The sequence below is a fragment of the Anser cygnoides genome, chromosome 4 (genome assembly GCF_040182565.1).
Source record: "Anser cygnoides isolate HZ-2024a breed goose chromosome 4, Taihu_goose_T2T_genome, whole genome shotgun sequence".
NCBI classification, from domain to species: Eukaryota; Metazoa; Chordata; class Aves; order Anseriformes; family Anatidae; genus Anser; species Anser cygnoides.
In genome coordinates, this window is record NC_089876.1 from 62,022,872 (window position 1) to 62,042,532 (window position 19,661).

At 41.6% G+C, this 19,661-nt stretch overlaps 1 protein-coding gene across 6 annotated transcripts in view; it reads left to right on the forward strand.

Annotated features, from left to right (window-relative positions):
* Positions 1-19,661, forward strand: part of MTMR7 (myotubularin related protein 7) — a 67,099-nt gene continuing 47,438 nt past the window's right edge. For 4 of the 6 annotated variants that reach the window (XM_048049816.2, XM_048049819.2, XM_048049818.2 and 1 more), the window contains exons 1-2: positions 17,181-17,310; positions 17,468-17,565. In XM_048049816.2, coding sequence (XP_047905773.1) covers positions 17,542-17,565 — 24 coding nt within the window. In that variant the 5' untranslated portion in view covers positions 17,181-17,310; positions 17,468-17,541. Of the gene's footprint in view, positions 171-1,322; positions 1,553-1,687; positions 1,853-17,180; positions 17,311-17,467; positions 17,566-19,661 lie in introns of those variants that run through there. The other 2 variants (XM_066996783.1, XM_066996784.1) reach the window with 2 other exon arrangements.

Consider the following 19,661-nt stretch of genomic DNA (forward strand, 5'->3'; position numbering starts at 1 on the left):
GTAGGGACCTCTGTGGAACTCAGGGGCAGAATGTGTCCCCAAGAGCTGACTCACAACTGTAACCACTTATGCAGGAGGAAGAAGCTCTCTGTCGGGGAGAAAGCACTGAATCCTGGCTTCAAATATGGGTATGGAAAAGCTTCCCTCACACTGTGATCACAAAAGCTCAGGTTGGTAACTTTCTCAACACTAATTTTCTAATCTTCCAGATTAAGTTTGCTTGTCCTAGTATCCACATTGATTTGCAACATTCTATATGGATCTTCACTCACATAGTAATCAAATTGTTATTTTAGTCATTTTAATTGGTTAGAGAACTTCATTTGCACACAAATGAAAAAGTATATGCATATTCGTGTTATATATCTAAATTTACATCATAATTTTTATTCTTTGGCTGATTTTTGCATCTGTTAAAAAGATGATGCAAGATACATGATACACTAAGCGTACTAAATACATGGAAACTGCAAAGAGAAATTTAGTCAGAGGCTGCACAGAGCTGCCAGCTGTCACAGGAAGGTTGCCCTCATCAAAAGCTGCCTTGTGGTGTACATACACCACGCTGCAATCTGTAGCATGAGCACTTCCAAAAGAGAGTTTTATCCTGGCAAATTGAAGGCTGATGGGATATATGATTGCAGCATATATTTCAAAGGGTAGCTTTTGTGAAGAGAGAGGAACTGTTTAGATTGGCAAAAGAACACTTTGGCACAAGCGGCCCATGGATACGTTTTGGCTAGGACAGATGAGTCAGTATCTAATTCTTCATAAGAGTGACGTGGAGAGGGGGAAATAAAGGAACTGGTTGTAAAATGGAGCTAGCTGAATATGTGAAGACCATATAATAGAGTAGTTCACAATAGCTGGGGGCTAAGCATGATGAACCAGAAGGTCCCCTTCAGTCCTTTGACTTTTGGAAAGGGTGAATATATTTTTAATTACTAAAGTAGTTTTGGAAAGCACTGTCTATGTTTGTAACATTGCCTGGGAAACATTAGGCCTAAGCACAAGGATTTAGAGACAATTCATATTTATTTTTTATGTATGCTTTTTATAAGAATGAGCACACATGGATTGGATTTACTTCCCAATAGAAGGAGTGAAGCAAAAATGGATTGTGTTAGTACTACCCCAAGAAGCAAGACATGCAACACAGAACTGAACTAAACTAGCTGTAACAACATTATAACTATTTGGATTAGCAGCTCAGCTCTAAAAGCTGTTTGAGAACTTAGCACCCTTGAAGGTGACTGCTGGGCTGTACTGGTCTAAGAGCAATTCTTCGCGGTGTAATTTGATTCATCTCTGTTCACTGTCAGAACTAATATAGAGCGTGACCTATTAACCCCAGTGCTGAAGGCCTTCCAGTCCATTTGAGTCAGAAAAGTAACTATATTCAAGGAGAGAGATTGCTCCAAGGATTGCTGTTGGAGTCAAAAAAATGTTCTGCTGTGGTGAGGAAGGAGAGGCAGGAGATCTGCAATGATATATGCTGTATCTGCAGAGTCCTGATGCCACCTATGAAGAAATGAGTTTTGTAATCTATAAGGTAATGTTCGTCTATTTTAACTGTTAAATACCACTTATGTGTTGAGCTGTAAATCTTGAACCCTCTGGGACTGCACCTCTTTGGAACAGGTGTACCTCAGGCCCTGGAGTATCTGGAAAGTCGCTTGTCTTGCAGGGCCTGGCACTCTCAGAAACGCATCATAAGAAAGAGACCCTACACTCAGGAAATGTGTGAGGGTATGGAGAGAGGAGGGAACAAAGTAAAGAATGAAAACAAGAGGGCATCTGACTCAGCCAGTGGGATCTGTGAATGTGAATGGGACTGAAATGCAGAAACAAGGTGAGTAACCATCCAAATGCACCCAGAGCTGTGTGACTGTTAGTAGTGTTTAAGAAATAAGTCAAGATGCTAAAAAAGGTTATTAATCTTTACAGAAACTTCTCCCGAAATGTGCTATTTTGAAGGACAGTAACGTCGATAGACATGTAACAAAAAACGCCAAACAGGGCTTTTTTTCGTGGTTATCTCAAAGCACAAGGAACAATTCTGCTGCAGATTGTACATTTTGTTTTATGACTAACCTTGGCCCTGTTAGTGTGATGCTTCTGTATTCCTGCTGTCATTCCACAGTGGTGGGACTCCAGGAGGTTCAGTGGCAGAGGAGACATTTTTGTGGCCATCTTTCTTCTAGTGGCTTCCTGCCAAATGGCTTCAAAATAGATTCTGAACTCTTCCAGGTTCAGGAGTGTACCGAACGGGTAAATTGCAGACGCTGACTCCAACTGGAAGTTAACAACCATACCAAACTACTTATAACTTCTAAAATAAAACCGTATAAATTTGCATTTGACCATTCCCTGTCAGTGAAAAGGAGGCGTTGTATTGGAACAGAAAATATTTGATTCTGAGAGTTTGGCAAAATTTCCTTGCCAAATGCCAGCTGTTTGCTCACATCACTAGAGCAGAGTTTTCTTCTCCTGTGTCACCTGGATAGCAGCCAGCTCCCTGGGTGTAAATCTGCAGTAAGTAAGCCTTTAAGTTCCCAGTAGCTTATTAACTAGCTTCGCATTTCTGTAAGAAGTTTCTGCTCTGTGAATACAGACTCTTGCTTTTCCTGCTTTGAAATCATGAATAACATCTCCTGTGTGCAGATTCCCTGATATCTCATAGAGGTTGAGCTCACGTTGCAGCTCGTTTTTCAGGTGAGGCTCTGACTTCCCCTGCTCAACAGCCAAAAACTCCAGGAACCAAATTGCCATTCAGAGCTCCACCTTTATATAACACACACCACAAATCTCTTTACCACAAATTATTTGAAATACAAGCAGGTTGGCACCTTTTTTTTTGAAAAAACAAACAAACAAACAAAAAACATTATTGATTCACAGTCACTGCCTTGAGATATTAGTGAGGAAAACTGACTGCCTTTGAAAATCAGACCAGGTACAGCTCCTGCCCATTGCACTTTTTATAACTCTTCAGTTTTGTGGGAAAAATCTACCACTAGAGTACACAGAAATTTGCCAAAAAAACAAGAATGCTAAAAAATAGAATAGAATAAAAAAGCTAACAGAAATTTAAGGCTTTTTGTATTGCTAGGCACACTTCCAACACATCGGTCTATTCGGCGTGGACTTTCCCATGCCCGGTATAGAAGCCAGAAGTGTTACTGCACATTAATAGCTAGCCTCTGCAGGCTGTGTCAGTCATCTTGTCCGCAGGGACCAATGCTCATGGATGAGGGTGGGGGTGGATCTGGCAGTGCAATGTGGGAGCCAGCTCCTCTCAGAGAAATTTGGAAGTGGTGAAGGTCATCCAAAAGCGGCTCAGACTGTCACTGTCACTCCAGCTTGCAAGGCTTCCTGCTGAATTTGATGCCGAGTCTTGCCTAGCTTGTTATCAGAGTACTTTCATTGGAGGGTGACCCAGCAATGACACAAGAGGTGAATGGATGTCATTCCTCTTTTAAGCTACAGGGGACAGTACATGGGACGTTCATACTACAGGCTTCTGCTGTAGATGGTCTTCCTCTCTTGGTTCCTTCAGAGCATGAGTCAGAGCAGGAGCAAGCTTTAGGGGCACTGGATGGATCCCTGCAGCCTGCACTGAGTACCTGGGAAACTTTCCAGCCCAGCCACTAGGGTCCTGGGCCTAAAGCTGGGTTGTGTGAAAGGTAGCCTGGAAGGAAATAAATACCGTATCTTCATTTTTTTCCCCCTTTTTCTTTCCTTTTTGACGTGGAGTGAAAACAGAAAGCAAAAGCACTTAGACTACTGACATCCCTGCCCAAAAAGTCATAATGATGCAGAGAAGCTCAGACTTGTTGTGATTCATAATGTGCAAAGGCTGAAGGGTGAAATTCAGCCACCAAGCACTTGCTGTGAGAGGTATTACGTAAAACTGCTGGTAAAAAGGTACAGTTGCCAAAGACCGTATATATCATAAAAATGATGCTGGCAACTCCGAAATTTTCTGTCACAGAAAATAAGTACTAATTGCAAGCTTATTCAAAGAGAAGAAAAAGTGCCTTTTATTCAGGATTGAGTCTTGTAAGGTGCTGCACACTCCCTGGAAAGTGCTGACCGCTTTAAACATCCCACTTAACATCCCTTGAGTTTGGGTTAGTTTAGTATTGCAGAATGAGGTTCTTAGCCAAGTTATAATATCTTCCATGAGAAGGGAAAGGGTAGTTAGGGTGAAGAAGGGTGTGGGATTGTTCAAAGTGAAGACTTGCAGCTGCCTTATACAATGTATGATCCAGCAACAATAACAGAAACATGTTTTCTATTCTTAGCACTGCTTAACCTTTTTTTTTTTTTTTTTTTTTTTCATAAATACAACTTGTAAGATACTTTGGTATGCTCCCTCCCAACAATACTCTGATGCATTTCTTATGAGTCCTACTGAATAGGAGCTTTTATCCTGCTCCCATTTGCACCTTCCAAATAAGTCTAATTTTAGCAAATGCTTTTAAAAAGAGATATCAGGTTTTACACTATTTAGTCCTATGCCAGAGGTGACACTCAAGTGAAGAAAAGGTGGGAGAAAATACCAGAAACATAGCTTTTTTTTTTTTCTCCTTTTTTAACCAGTTTTCTCTTTTTTAAAAACCAGGAATGCTTCAAGTTGTACAGATCACAACAGTGACATACTCATGAAACAGCTACTTCACGTGCAACTGTGAAAACTTTTGTTATCTTTGTACACTAACTGGCTATTTCAGACTTGTTTTCTCCACCTTTCAAGTGACATGTAAGAGTAAGTTTTGGAGGAGGGCTTGGGCAGCATGATTTCCATATGTCTATGTGAACATTTTGTTGCTGCACAATGCTACTTCAGCATACCTGCTTCTGAAGACTTCTAGTGGTTGCTTCTTTGCTTCCATGATAGCTGTACATCTCATCGTTTTTTGCAATGTGACTCCTCTATTCATTTGGTGAAGAGGGAGCTATCACACTTTTTAAGTGCAGAGGGTTACTGGCTCAGAAATCAGCTAATCATGTAATTTTCTTCTCGTTAATAATATAAATGAAATTTAGGAAAACAAGAATCTGACTGCACAACTTCTGAGTACCTGTTAAACTGTCCAGATGATAGACAGCATTCCTAATCCCTTCAAGACACATCAACAAAGAACATAAAACAGTGGAATTTGTCAGCTGCAAATGGACTTCTCAATGTTGTAAAAAGATCCTACTTTTCACCTTATAATTTACTTTGTAATTTCCTTGCTCATATTAATATATTGGATCATATGGCAAATAGAATCAATTGATGAATTTTTAATGTAATGAATGCTGGAAAAATGATTTTTTGATGGAAATCATGGTAAAATGTGTATATTTTGTTCTATAGAAATGCTGGGGCATAGAGTTTCTTATATTTTATGCCTACAGTTATTGCCATATCAAAATCTAACCAAGGTCACTCTGTTGTGAGGGAGAACCACATGTGATCTAACAACTGGAAAATTACACAGGGCTCTAAATTACACAGACCTTGGATTTCTATTCTACTAAATCTACCTCACATATTTCTATTTAAATAAGGCCTGAAGGGTTGTGTTTTCTGACTGGTTTTTATCTAGGAAACATACTGTTGTAACATATTGGCCAATATTAAATATGGAAAGAGATTTATACAATAGAAGTGAAGACTATGTAGTTTGATTTAGACATCTGCTAATGCTTACCCTTTTCTACCACTTGTCAAACTTTATCTTTAGATGGTCACATTAAAATGGTCATAAAAACAGTCACAATAACATTATTCTTCACAGTAAAACAACACTTAGGTGTTAATAAGTGACAACCTAACAAAAACAGCATGTCATCCTAAAAAGTATATTTCTGCACAGTTTAATCAACTCAGTTAAGTCTTGGGCAAATCAAAGAAGGGCTTCCTTATCTTTTCAAATGTAACAGATTTTGTACTGCTTAAATAAGAGTTCAATTCTGAAAAGAGACCTTTGGGATCTTTCAAGTTTCCCTTCAGATAAATGCTTGACCCGATGTGGATTTGGGGAGCTTTTTGCCTAAAAGTTATGTTCTGGGCTTTTTGGCACATAAAAACTCCACATACTAGGGATACGTCTTACTGTTTCTGTGTTTCTCTCCTCTACTTCACCTTTCTTTTATCCATTTCTGCATTACATTGAGAAGAAAAACAAATGCCAAACTGTGCTTTTCCACAAATACAAAATTAAGGACAATTATTAAAAAATACACTAGAATATGGAAGAAATGAATAAGCTGATCTACAAAGACCTTTTTGAAACATACCAACAAAGGGCTTGTCCAAAAAAGTGGATACATGGCCAAGAAAAGAAAACATCTAAAGCCATAACATCTGAGAGAAAAAAGTTATCTTGAATTCCAATATCTTCTTGCATGTTTCTGCAAACTGAACTTTCCCTCCTACAAAATGCAACAATAAGATTAAAACTTCAAATATTTCTTTTAAAGATTTTCTAAGATCATAGAGATTACAATACAAAAGCTATGCTTGTACACCTAGAGATTTTAGTGAAATTATTCCCTGAAATTTATTTTCCATGTAACAATTGTAATAACACTACAAACAGACATTTCCTACGTTTCAATATACACAAAAATGCAGGCATTCCTTTCCCCGAGCACCAGGCCACCAAAGGTACTTCTACCTAGTCAATCTGGCAATTTGTTTTACCATCTCCTCCTGCCTCCCCACTCTTCTCTTCAGCTGTAGTCAGAGACAGTGGAGCTCAATCTGCTTCAGAGTTACTGTGGGACTGCTGGGAGGAAATCTCTGTGGTGGAGCACTCCTTGACTGTGGAGAAACATAAATTGCCAAGGGTTGTTCTCTCCCTGCTCAAAACAATCCCAAGATTTTCCCAGAGCATTCTGTTCTCAGGAAACCCCTGAGATGGACTCATTATTCATTAAAACCACCAAATAATATGCTAAAAAACTTGAGTTCTGCATGCCAGAGAGCAGCCAGTTTGAGATTTGGCCCTCACCTTTACTGTGCATATGGCAGTTCATTCTCAGCAAGAAGATGCCTATGGGATGCAGAAACCATTTCTCTTTTTCTATAATTCTGCTGACTACACTAGTATTTGCTATGATATAGCATTCCTGACACTGAATTCCTGCTCTTAACCCTAAATGTAAGCTGTGGGAAGCCTCTGGGAAGGTATTTCTGAGGCTAATAAGCAGCAGTGGACAAGGTGCAGTAGGCAGCTATAACTGGTATTGGGCTATCAGCACCTAGCTTATCCTTCATAGACCTCCAGCTTCATTCTCTCTCAAAAAAATGAAAAATTTCAGAAGACATCTTCACAAGCCCAGCTACTGATGGAACCCATGGTATTAATGAATCTCACATTGCAATCAGTGAGGCTGAGAGACCTTACAAATTTATCAGTCAGGTGGGGATAATGTGGGTGAAAATGTAAATATTGCTGATTTTCCTGCTATGAATTTTGATAGTGACTGAAAGTCAACCTGTTCTTGGGGATGTCGCCACTGCCAACCAAATGGTGGCAGGAGATGTCCATGATGATCACACAGACAGTGGCCGTGCTATTGTGGAAACTGGCTGGCCAGCAATAAGCAAGACTGGGCAGGAGTGACGCTCTACAAATGTTCATCCTCTTCCACAGAGCTAAAAGCTGGAAAAGGAGTACATTGGTGCTGAAGGGCAGGCACTACCTAGCAATAGAGGCTTGCAGGTGTGAACCTACATACCTGTAAGCTCTGCCCCCTGCTAGTCAGCTTGGGCTACAATGATGCAGTTCCATTTCTAGTTTTATAGAGGCAAAAATCTTTTCTGACTCCCAAGGGCCTGGAGAGGACTCCAGCCAAAGCCCAGTACAGGACTTAACCTTTGATCTTTCAGGGGTAATTCCTCAACCAGATTCTTCTAGCTGCACTGGCAGCAGTCATTGCATGATGATCAAATCTGGATATGTGTTGGGAATAGCAAGGATGAGAATCCTGGATATTGCTTTTACATAGCTTGGTGACATATAATGTGCATGATGCGGATGGCTGGTGAGCCCAGCCACAGAGATGTCTGTCCTATGTGGGCACGACGACCGTGGAACAGCTATTGAGCCAGGGTGATGTGAATGGTTTTCATTGAGACTTGGAATGGGCTAAAGTTGTGCCAGGGGAGGTTTAGGTTGGATATTGGGAAGAACTTCTTTACTGAAAGGGTTGTTAGGCATTGGAATGGGCTGCCCAGGGAAGTGGTTGAATCACCATCCCTGGAGATCTTTAAAAGACGTTTAGATGTTGAGCTTAGTGATATGGTTTAGTGGAGGACTTGTTAGTGTTTGGTCAGAGGCTGGACTGGGTGATCTTGGAGGTCTCTTCCAACCTAGACAATTCTGTGATTCTATGTGTATAGGTGCAGATTAGCATTACAGATATAAGCTGGTAAGTAGCAGCACACAAAGTTCAGTGCTTCATGATGTGGCACACAGCAAAAATACAATGTAGTCATACTCTTTATGTGTTGACTATAATCATTAAGTTAGTTAACCACTAACCTCAGAGTGGACAGTTATGTATAACCATATCTGTAGCCATCTGTAGTTAATGATACATCTCATCCCACACATATTTTTTTTCCAAAGATCGCATCCTTTCCACTCAGATGAAAACCTTTCAACCATGATAGCTCATGCATCTTGACTGTGACCAGCTGGCAAAAATACCTTGGAACAAACCCCTGGACGTTCTGCTCTGGGAGCAGAGTACATCAAACACTGTCCTCCCATGCATAACCCATGAAAATAATTGACAGTGATCAAGAACATAAATCTAATACTACACGGGGTTGGAAATTTTCAGGAGTTAGACAAGACCTAGGACTACAGGCCTTTCAGCCAGGGAATGCCAGAAGGAGTTCCACACAACTTTCTTCAGAACCCACATCAAAATTTCACAGAATCACAGAATCACAGAATCGAAGGGGTTGGAAGGGACCTCAAAAGATCATCGGGTCCAACCCCCCTGCCAAAGCAGGCTCCTTAGAGCAGGCTGCCCGGGTAGGCGTCCAGGCGAGCCTTGAATATCTCCAGAGAGGGAGACTCCACAACCTCCCTGGGCAGCCTGTTCCAGTGCTCTCTCACCCTCACCGTGAAGAAGTTCTTTCACATGCTGGTGCGGAACTTCCTGTGCCCTATCTTGTGGCCATTGCCCCTTGTCCTATCCCCACAAACCACTGAGAAGAGGTTGGCCAAATCCCTCTGTCTCCCACACCTCAGGTATTTATACACATTGATAAGATCCCCTCTCAGTCTTCTCTTCTCCAGGCTGAACAGACCCAGGTCTCTCAGCCTTTCCTCATAGGGAAGATGCTCCAGGCCCCGTATCATCTTTGTGGCCCTCCGCTGGACTCTTTCCAGGAGTTCCCTGTCTTTTTTGTACCGGGGAGCCCAGAACTGGACACAGTACTCCAGGTGAGGCCTGACCAGGGCAGAGTAGAGGGAGAGGATCACCTCCCTTGACCTGCTGGCCACGCTCCTTTTAATGCACGCCAGGATCCCATTGGCCCTCTTGGCCATGAGGGCACACTGCTGGCTCATGGTCAACCTGTCGTCCACCAGGACCCCCAGGTCCTTCTCCTCAGAGCTCCTCTCCAGCCGGTCGTCCCCCAGCCTGTACTGGTACATCCGGTTGTTCCTTCCCAGGTGCAGGACTCCTACACTTGCTCTTATTAAACCTCATTTGGTTTCTTCCTGCCCATCTCTCCAGCCGGTTCAGGTCTCGCTGAATGGCGGCACAACCTTCTGGTGTGCCAGCCACTTCTCCCAGCTTTGTGTCATCGGCGTACTTGCTGAGGGCAGACACTATTCCCTCATCAAGGTCATCGATGAAGATGTTGAACAAAACTGGACCCAGCACTTACCCTTGGGGAATGCCGCTAGTCACAGGTCTCCAGCCGGACTCTGCACCACCGATCACCACCCTCTGAGCTCGGCCAGTCAGCCAGTTCTCAACCCACCTAACTGTCCACTCCTCTATCCCACACTTTCTCAGCCTTGCTATCAGGATCTCATGGGAGACAGTATCGGAAGCCTTGCTAAAGTCAAGGTAGATGACATACACTGCTCTCCCTCCATCTACCCAGCTGGTGATGTCATCATAAAAGGCAACGAGGTTGGTCAAGCACGACTTCCCCTTGGTAAATTCATGCTGACTACTCCTCATAACCTTCTTCTCTTCCAATTGCTTGGAGATGACATTCAGAACGAGCTGTTCCAACACCCTTCCAGGGATAGAGGTGAGACTGACTGGCCTGTAGTTTCCCGGATCCTCCTTCTTGCCCTTCTTGAAGACCGGAGTGACATTGGCTATCCTCCAATCTTCAGGCACATCTCCTGTTCTCCATGACCTTTCAAAGATGATAGAGAGCGTTTCGGCGATCACCTCTGCCAACTCCCTTAGCACACGTGGATGCATCCCATCGGGACCCATGGATTTGTGTGCGTTGAGCCCATTCAGGCGCTCCCCAACTACCCTCAGGTCAACCATGGGGGAACCCTCCATTTCTCAGCCCCTTTCTCCCCCCCCCAGGGTCGAGGAGTCCCGGGGGGGAGGAAATTTATTTATCTTTCTCAAAAAAAAAAAAAAAAAAGCAACAATGGAACCTTAAAAATACTTAGCAGGTGAAAACAAAGCAAATTGAATTCAAGTAATAAACTCAATAAATTTCGGAAGAGCACATATGAATTCAACTATAACATCCTGTCAGGCTGAACACTGAGGTTTCTATGACCCTTGCTTAATCAGCTATTTCTCTAAAACTAAATTGTTTGACAGTACCTGAAAGATGGTCACATAATTTGAGCTTCCTTTTCACAGAATGTAAGTAAGCAAGACTTCACTGACCACTTCCACAGTGTCAGCTTATCTCCTTAACACTATGGTATGTGGTGGTGATCGCTTCCTTTTTCAGAAGGATTTCAAGAGGCACAAGTCAGCCAAAAGTGATTTTGGCCACTTACTGTGATGGCTGTTTGTTAGTAAGATGCTGGGGATCACTTCAATTTCAGTTCTGTATAGGCATTCTAACAAATGCATTTTGCTTCAGCACCTTATTAAAAAAGGTGCTTTAAAAAAATAAAAATAAAAATAAAAATAAAAATAAAAATAAAAATAAAAATAAAAATAAAAAAATAAAAATAAAAAGGCAAATATCCCAATGTTATAGTTTCCTATTAAAGCATGGAGTGAAACTAATTATTTACCCCAAAAATATGCTTCCATATGGTATGAATTCAGGATAGAAACTAGCATTTCAGTGAAGTTTTTTTTAATGTGTTTTTGGGGAACAAATTAGTTTTGGTGTTGTTGATTGTTTTTCTATGTACAGCACCAGAGCTTCTGTAAAATTTGAAGACTAATGAAACCATTTTGCTGCCATCATAAACTTGTGCATAAATCTTACAACTTGAAAGACTGCATTTGCTTCACTGAATTATGATCATCACAAGTCATTGGGAAGTTTCAAGATAAACTAACTCTTCAGTGTTTTAAACACAGCTTTAGCTAATTATATAGAGACCATGGGATACTTTATTACCCATTTTTTTCCTTCTCCTCTGTTCTTTTTTCCCTAAACCCAAATATGCCATGTTCATTTCTTTTATTTCATGTTGGGAAAAATGCTGTAGGCAGACCATTAATACAGTCCCATAAGTTAATAAAATTTTCTTTGTGAAAATGTTGAAAGATGCCATGCTATCATGATTTTATGTTTCATTCAATACTGCTTCAGAAAAAAACACAGTCATGGTCTGCTTTGAGCTCAGTAGTCTTACTTCCTTCACCTAACTTGTTGCTGAGCCTGTTACTAAATGTTTCAATGGAAAAGATCTGAGAAGATAAAAATGCATTCATTTTTGTTAAATATTTTTTTTATATCAGTTTAGGAACTACTTCCTGTCTAAGATTCTGGATGAGGTATTGTAAAGGCTGACAGAAAATTAGAGATGCTACAATTTGGAGAACCCCTCTGTGACTCTCCAGGAGTCACAGTTGGGATGGCTCCTAACACTTCTCCTCAAAGAGAATTCAGTCACCCACTGTCACTCATGGCTGATACCCAACTCTGTAGCAAAGCTGCTTGCAAGATCAAATCACCATGTTTAAGTGGAAGTAGCACATCTAGCAGCTTCTGTTAGATTTTAATGAAAAGTAAGTTCTTAAAAAAAAAAAACACATTTGTTTCTTCTATGTTTCTCTACATGGCTGGATGTTCAACTTGAGAGAAAACCTGCTCCCATATATCCAAGTATAGCTAATGTGTGGGGAGAGGGGTGCTTTCTTAGAGGTTTCCAGTTCCCTGTACTATATACAGGGAACTGTATATTATATACATTACAGCAGTGTCCTTCTCAGAAACAGTAAAGGGCAAAAGGAAGCAATCACTTCTCACTGAACTGACAAAACAGTGTAGGTAGAAATATTGATGTATGGGGATCTGCAGAATGGGGTAAATCTCTAAGCAGTATTACACTAATTCAAGAGTTTAGGAACTCTTAATTGTCTTGTGGAAGTGTCTTTTTCTCTACTGGCTATACTGAGATGCACTCTTCTCCATTTTCCCCACATAACACCCATTGTAATAACTAGCCCCTTCCTTTAGCTGTTTTAACCTTTGTGGTATGACTTACACCAGCTCAAGTATATCACAGCTGACTCCTAATACCGTACTTCACTGCCAGTTGTCCTGACATGCTTTTTTAATGAAAAACATATCATTTCAGAGTAGCAGGATTAACTGTTCTAATCTTGTTGAAATGCTCTCATTTAACAGAAAGTTAGGACTTTGCCAGCTGCCTTCTCACTTGGTGGAATCCTCCTGCTAGAGACTGGCCTTCCATCCTGAGGCATTCCAGAATTTTATCTGTTTTATTTCTCCTCTCTGCATCTCAGGCCAGGTGCATATCTGCTCAGCTGTCTGCAAAATATGATGAAACCCATTCCAGTTTCCAGAGGACTGCTGGTATTCTCTCCTGTGAGAATGTTGTTTTTATAACAATGCAACGATGTTTTATAACAAGGCAAAATCAAAGATTGCTTTGAGTAATTCTTGAAGGAAATGTTGAAAGGTCAAGCCAAGTAACCGTTAGCTGAGTTAAACAATAAAGTCAGAGCTGCTCGCTGGATCCTTTACCAGGTCATGTGCAGCTCCTGCTAGATTAACTGGGAGAGAAGTTTGTGTGTCCAAGTGCATTGGCCACAAGAAGCTTGGGATGTTCCCTCTAAAAGTTCAAAAGTTATGAAGCACAGAAAGAGACACACTGTTTCTGAATCCATGGTACTGATTATCCAGGGTGTAAACACTATAGACACCCGCAAATTGCATGTGTGCATTTGCACCTTTGGCTGCTGTCGTTGATGGCAATAGGCAGTAGGTAACAGGCAAACAGGAACTAAACAGGAACAAATCTGCATGCTGCCCAGCCTGCTGAGGGAGTGAAACCACCCCACCTCACAAACATGAAGTTATGCCTTTTTGGCATTTGTCTTTCAAAAGGCTGTGATGTTAGTCTCTTCTCTAACATGCTCCTGAAGAATTGAACTTTATCATTTGAAAAGTGGCATGAAAATTTCTGAAAAAAGGAAATAAGTAACTTTAATTTTGTTATCTTCTGAAGGCGTTGAAACAGTAGAGCAGTGCTATGGAAATGGTGGATGAAAAAAATTTCAAACAATGGAGTAAATATGCCTAAAATTTATATGATTATGATATGCTGCCATTGTTGATCCAGAATTACCAATCTATATTAGATGAATCTTTAGTGTATTACAGGTGTAGATAAATAATTTTCAAAAATACATTGTATTTTATGCTAAAAAGCACTATTGTTTCCCCTTTGGTAATATAAAAGTCTATGAATCTTTCTGGATATTTCCATAAGGATAAGATTGATAAAAAGGCCAGGTGACTTTGAGGTAATTCTGTTTGATTGGCTGGCTCGTTGTTTTAAACAAATAATGTGCAAAGACCTGTGTGCTGAACTGGACAAGAAAACTTTGATACCTACAAACCACCTCTTGCTCTGAGTCCAGAAGCATTTCTCTGGTGACATGCCATTAGAAAATTCTTTGTTGTTGTTGTTGTATTTGCTCCATCCCTTAACCCTAAACCCAAAGCTGCACTCAAACCAGCGCAGTCTGCCTTTATCCCACAGTAATACAGGCTGATCCCAGCCTCCCAGGCTCTGCCCATAGAACTGCTCCCACATGGCTCCGTACCACGGGGTCCATCCGTCAGGAGCAAACTTCCCCAACACGGGCCCCCCACGGGTGGCAGCTCCCCCCAGACCCCCTGCTCCTGCGTGGGCTCCTCTCCGTGGGCGGCAGCTCCGGCCCGGGGCCTGCTCCTGCGGGGGCTCTCCATGGGCCGCAGCCTCCTCCAGGCCACATCCACCTGCTCCACCGGGGGCTCCTCCACGGGCTGCAGCGTGGAGATCTGCTCCATGTGGGACCCATGGGCTGCAGGGGGACAGCCTGCTCCACCAGGGGCCTCTCCACAGGCCGCAGGGGAACTGCTGCTGCGTGCCTGGAGCACCTCCTGCCCTCCTGCTGCACTGACCTTGGGGTCTGCAAGGCTGTTTCTCACTCCTCTCACTCTCTCCCAGCTGCTGCTCCCAGCGGTTTATTTTCCATGTATTAAATATACTCTCACAGAGGTGCAAACAACATCGCTTATTGGCCCAGCTCTGGCTAGCAGTGGGGCCCTTATTTAACATGGGGCAGCTTCTGGATTCTTCTCGCAGAAGCCACCCCTATGGCTGCCCAACTACCAAAACCTTGCCACGTAAACCCACTACATGTACACAGCAGTGTTTAATATATATTTATAAAGTGATATGATCACCTGTAGACTACAGTTAAAAATAAGTATTAATACAAACACATAAATTTATTCTTTAAGTTTGCATCATATTAAAATGCAACTTATGGTAAGCCAGTAAGATAAAATAGCAAAACACACACAAAAAAATCTACAAAGCCTTTCAGATTTAACATGATGTTTCAACTCCAGGTCTTAACAGATGGTAAATGTTTGAGCATTCAGGTGACTGCTCTGATTATAATAGAAATTTTTATACATTGTAAGTTAAATGTATGCTTTCAGGTTTTAGCAAACTAGGCCGAAACCTGTCTTTACTGCTTATGGGCACAGAAAATAAGTACCCTGGTGTCATTCTAGTCTTCAATGGCTGGCCTTCTTCAAGGGGCATTAATCAGAAACTTTGCTGTTAGTTGCAGCAGTTACATCAAAAACTATTTATGCACGACAATTTAATTTTCTTGTCCCTGCTGCTTCTCTGGAGACAATATTTCATTTTCAGGATTGTTAAGACAGCAACTTCCATAAGCATGAAATGCAAATGAAAAATGCAAGAGAACTTCTAGAAGCTTGTGTTTATTGCAGCTTTCTGTGACTAATGCAGTAGGCAGAACTTTTATCTAAATCCAAGTTCTGTTTACAGCTGTACTCACCCATGAATTATTTTACTAATCCAATACAGGTCAAAAACTCTAGCAGGATGTTGAGTAACTGACTGCTACATAAACAGTCTCCTCTGAGCAACGTCTTAGTTTTGCAGATATTGATGAATGTGAAGCAGAGGTAAAGCAGCTTCAACAGTAGGACTCGAACTTGGCCATAACGAATCACAAGATGTACCAAAGAAAAAGTCTCCAGGGACTGGAAAGATGATCATGCTTTCTTCCAACTTTAATTACTCACTGGCAGTAGCAAATGCCAAAAGATGATATTATATGCAATGAATTACATTAACCGTAACTACAAAGGAAACAGTTTATGTGGATGGTTAATGCTTAACTGTTTCTGATAGCTCTGGCCTAAAATAGAGAGCAAAATATGCCACCAATTGAGCCTTGTGAATACAAGATTCTTTATGCAATTCATGCACTTTTATGGATGCCATCCAGTGAATTTACAAACAGAAATTGTTATCTTCAACCCTCATATCAGATCTGAGTGAACAGAGTTAAAGGTAAAGCCTGAAAACTCTCAGTAGAAGTTTCATCCAGTTGATGGTGTCCTCAGATAATGGTTGACCCAGCCACTCCTGCACTATTGTGAACAGCAGCTGAATTATGAGAGAAAAGAGGGCAGAAATGGGCCAAAACAGGGAAGGAGGGAACCCAGACATGATTTACCTCCTACTCCTGGCAACACAGCTTCTGTCTCCTTTAATCAAAGAGCCAGCATAAAAAAATTCCTGATGCTGAACCATCTAGCAAGAAAGTGGCAGGACTGGAGCCAGCGCAGTCCTATACCCATCATTCCCTTTCCCTTAGGGTAAAATACATTCACATTTTTTGGTAGCACCATTATTTTCAGCACATATTTTAGCTTTCACAAAGTGGATTAAGTTTGCTCTGTTCCCTGCAGGCAAGATAAGGATACATACGGAGTTTCTGCTCTGGAGCACGGCACTCTTGCCATGGCCTTTATGTGGTTTGACAGGTGTTCACATTTGTTCCTATTCCTTGGTGTGGCTAGCCCAAACAGGACTAGCCTATTTGTCAAGAATTGCTGTAATACATTGATGAATATGGAATATTTGGGCATTTCATAAGCTTCAAAGGCTACGCTGTATCTGGAATTATTAGCACCACATCGGCATAAATTGAAGAGTTTCTTGTTTTGCACAGAATATGAGAGTGATTCCAAGATGGTTAGAGATTTATTCATGACTGTATGGGACTGCAGTCTGGGTAAATCAGCTCTCTAGCAATTCTTTTTGCCTCAAGAGGTAAAAAAGAGGTATCTCTTGGGCCAGGTAAGGCAAAAGACAGGACAAGAAATTTCTTGCAGAAGACTGAAAATTGTGTGACGCAAAAAAATCTCCCCCTGCACCAATCTGAGGATGCAGCAAAATGGTTAATTATTGAGACAGACACGCAGAGCCTGAGATAAACAGAATCAGTGCCTCGGTTTCAATAAGCACGGCTTTTGTCTTTGGGATACTGCGCACGCCGGGCCAGGGAACGGCTGAACACAGGGGGAGGCCATCTCAGCCAGAGCTCCCTTGGCCGTTTCCGAGCCTTCTTCTGAAAGAAGGGACCTCGCCATGTCGTTTCGGACCAGATGGCGAACTGCCGGAGATCCTCCCCCGGGCTGTGCCCCGCGGTGCCCGGGCCCGGGCCGGCCGGGCGGGCAGGATGCGGCCCCGCCGAGCATCCCCGCCGGCGGTGCTGCATGGCTGCTGCCGGGGAGGTGGGGCCAGCCGCTGACCTGCCCGCACCGACACACAGGCATGTTATCTGCTTCCAATAAATAAGGACCTTTTTTAAAAAAAAATCTTTTTTTTTTTCCCTACCTGCGCTGGAAAGCGCGGGGAGAATAAAAAATAAAAAAAATATATACATATTTACATATATATATATATATATATTTTTTTTTTTTTTGAAGGAGGGGAAACTGGGAGCGAGCCGCAGGTGCGGATGGCTGCCTGGCTGGCGTGAAAAGCGGGGCCCGGAGCCACCATGGAGCACATCCGGATGCCCAAGGTGGGTCCTGGCAGCTGGGTGGTGGGATCAGACACGCAGGCAGGATCTGGCCCCTGTGAGGTGGTTTCATCATCATCACCACCATTATTATTATTATTAAGCCATTCTGCTGTTTCAGCCATCCCTGCTACCCTAGGGGGTGAGCACTGCGATGTGGGCTGGGGATTTATGGGGCTCCTGAGTTGCCTTGTCTGTGCCTCGTGGGTAACCAGAGAGGGGCACCCTGCTTTTCGTCCACCTTTAGTGCATCCCAGCATGTAAGATCTGGTGGGGAATTTGTTTAGTTTCTACGGGCCAACAGTGCATTCCTTCTACTTGTCCATCTTTCCAAGCATAAAGCCTGTATTTCATTTTTTTTATTATTTTTAAATTTTCATCTTGCACCAAAAAAAGAAGATACAGTTTTGACACACACTGAAATTAATTCAAAATAGTGCTAAAAATAAACAGCAGTATGTCAACTTGAATTGGGGGTAGGATATATTTTTATTTTATCTATTTATTTTTGTACCCCCTAAAAGATCTATTAAAAGTTATTTGTTTTGTGTATATGATATATTAGTTATATAACAAATATTATGTAATATTTGTTTATTGTCAATATCTAGTATGAGGACATTAATTTGAGATGAGATTTGTCTTACTCAGCTTAGATTTTTGGGTCTTTTGGTGCTAAACTGCATATATTAGGAATATAGGTATTATAGGAACTGCCCTTCCTCCCCTCTTATTTGATGAGCTATCACTTTGTGGGAAGGAAGGCTGTCAGAACAGCGCGAATCTCTCCTACCACAGGTGGGAAACGATCAGTGAAAGTTGCCTGAGCAGGTGCTTCTGCACATTGGCTGAAGAATGTCGAAAGCACAAATGAGAAAGATAATGATAGCAGATGAATAAGGGGGGAAAAAAATCTTAAAAGTAAATCTTCACACTTGAGCCTCAGCCTCAGCAAGCCCTTATTATGAGCAATGGAAGCTTTTCTACAAACAAGTGCCTTAAAATGTTACTATGCATATGTAAAGCCCCTTTCTGTATCAGGCAGCTGTGAGAAGGCCTGGTACTGATGACTGAAGACTTGCGCTGGAAACTTTCCTCAGTGGGAGTTGATTCTGCTGTCTCGATTCCTGGCATCCCCCTACATTGTAGCTATGCTAGGAGTTATGTCTCTGATATAATAAAGCAGTTTAGAAGGCTTGAGGTAAAGGTGCCTTTAAATCCTTTAGAAATCCTTCCATAAATGTATAAAAGCTAAGACATTAAACATGAGTACTGATGTATTGAAATACATCTCTCCAGTTATTCCTAAATACAGTCATGTGTCAATGTTTCTACAGTTACCTGGCAGAACTGATATCTTTGATTTGTTTGTTCAGAAAAACTCAGCTTAAAATGAGTGACAAAACCTTTTTTTTTTTCTGGTTTGTTTTGGTTTTGCTGAATTTCTGCCTGATAATTTGGAGTTTAATATTAAATGAATTTGAGCCCCAGCAATGTAAAAAGAGATAAGAGAGAGCTATGTGAATATGGGGATATTCTCACTGTATTGCATGGAATTTAGTCTCTGGTATCACATTTCCTGACCCCATCCAATTTTGTCCTGAGAGAAGCTTGATAAGCACCTGCCCTACTCTGTAGAGGTATTTATTTTGGAATAATGGGACTTTCCCAGATTCCCAGCCATTTTGAAAATCAAGATAAATCCCATGCATTGAAAGTTAATGAACTTAATAATACTGGAAAACAAAATTCCTACCCCAAGTAAAAGCTTTTCCTTCAAAAGGCAGTAAAAAGCTTAATGTCCATTAGGACCTGGCAACTGTTTTTGATTTTAGTTGAACTGCAACAGTATTGATTGACAGTTTGTAAACATTAAAATAAATCCAATATAACATAGCCATCATTTAAACAAAATAATAAATAATAAAAAAAGGCGTGAAGAAATTCCATATTGTTTGGACGAATAATTCATTTAGGTCATTACTGTGTGCCTGACAGTGGCGGAGGGAGAGCCTGGCCACCTTCTGCACCCTGTTAGCATCCCTGGTTGCTGCAATAGGGTCCAGCCCTCGCTGCTTTGATTTGTGTCCATTTATGGA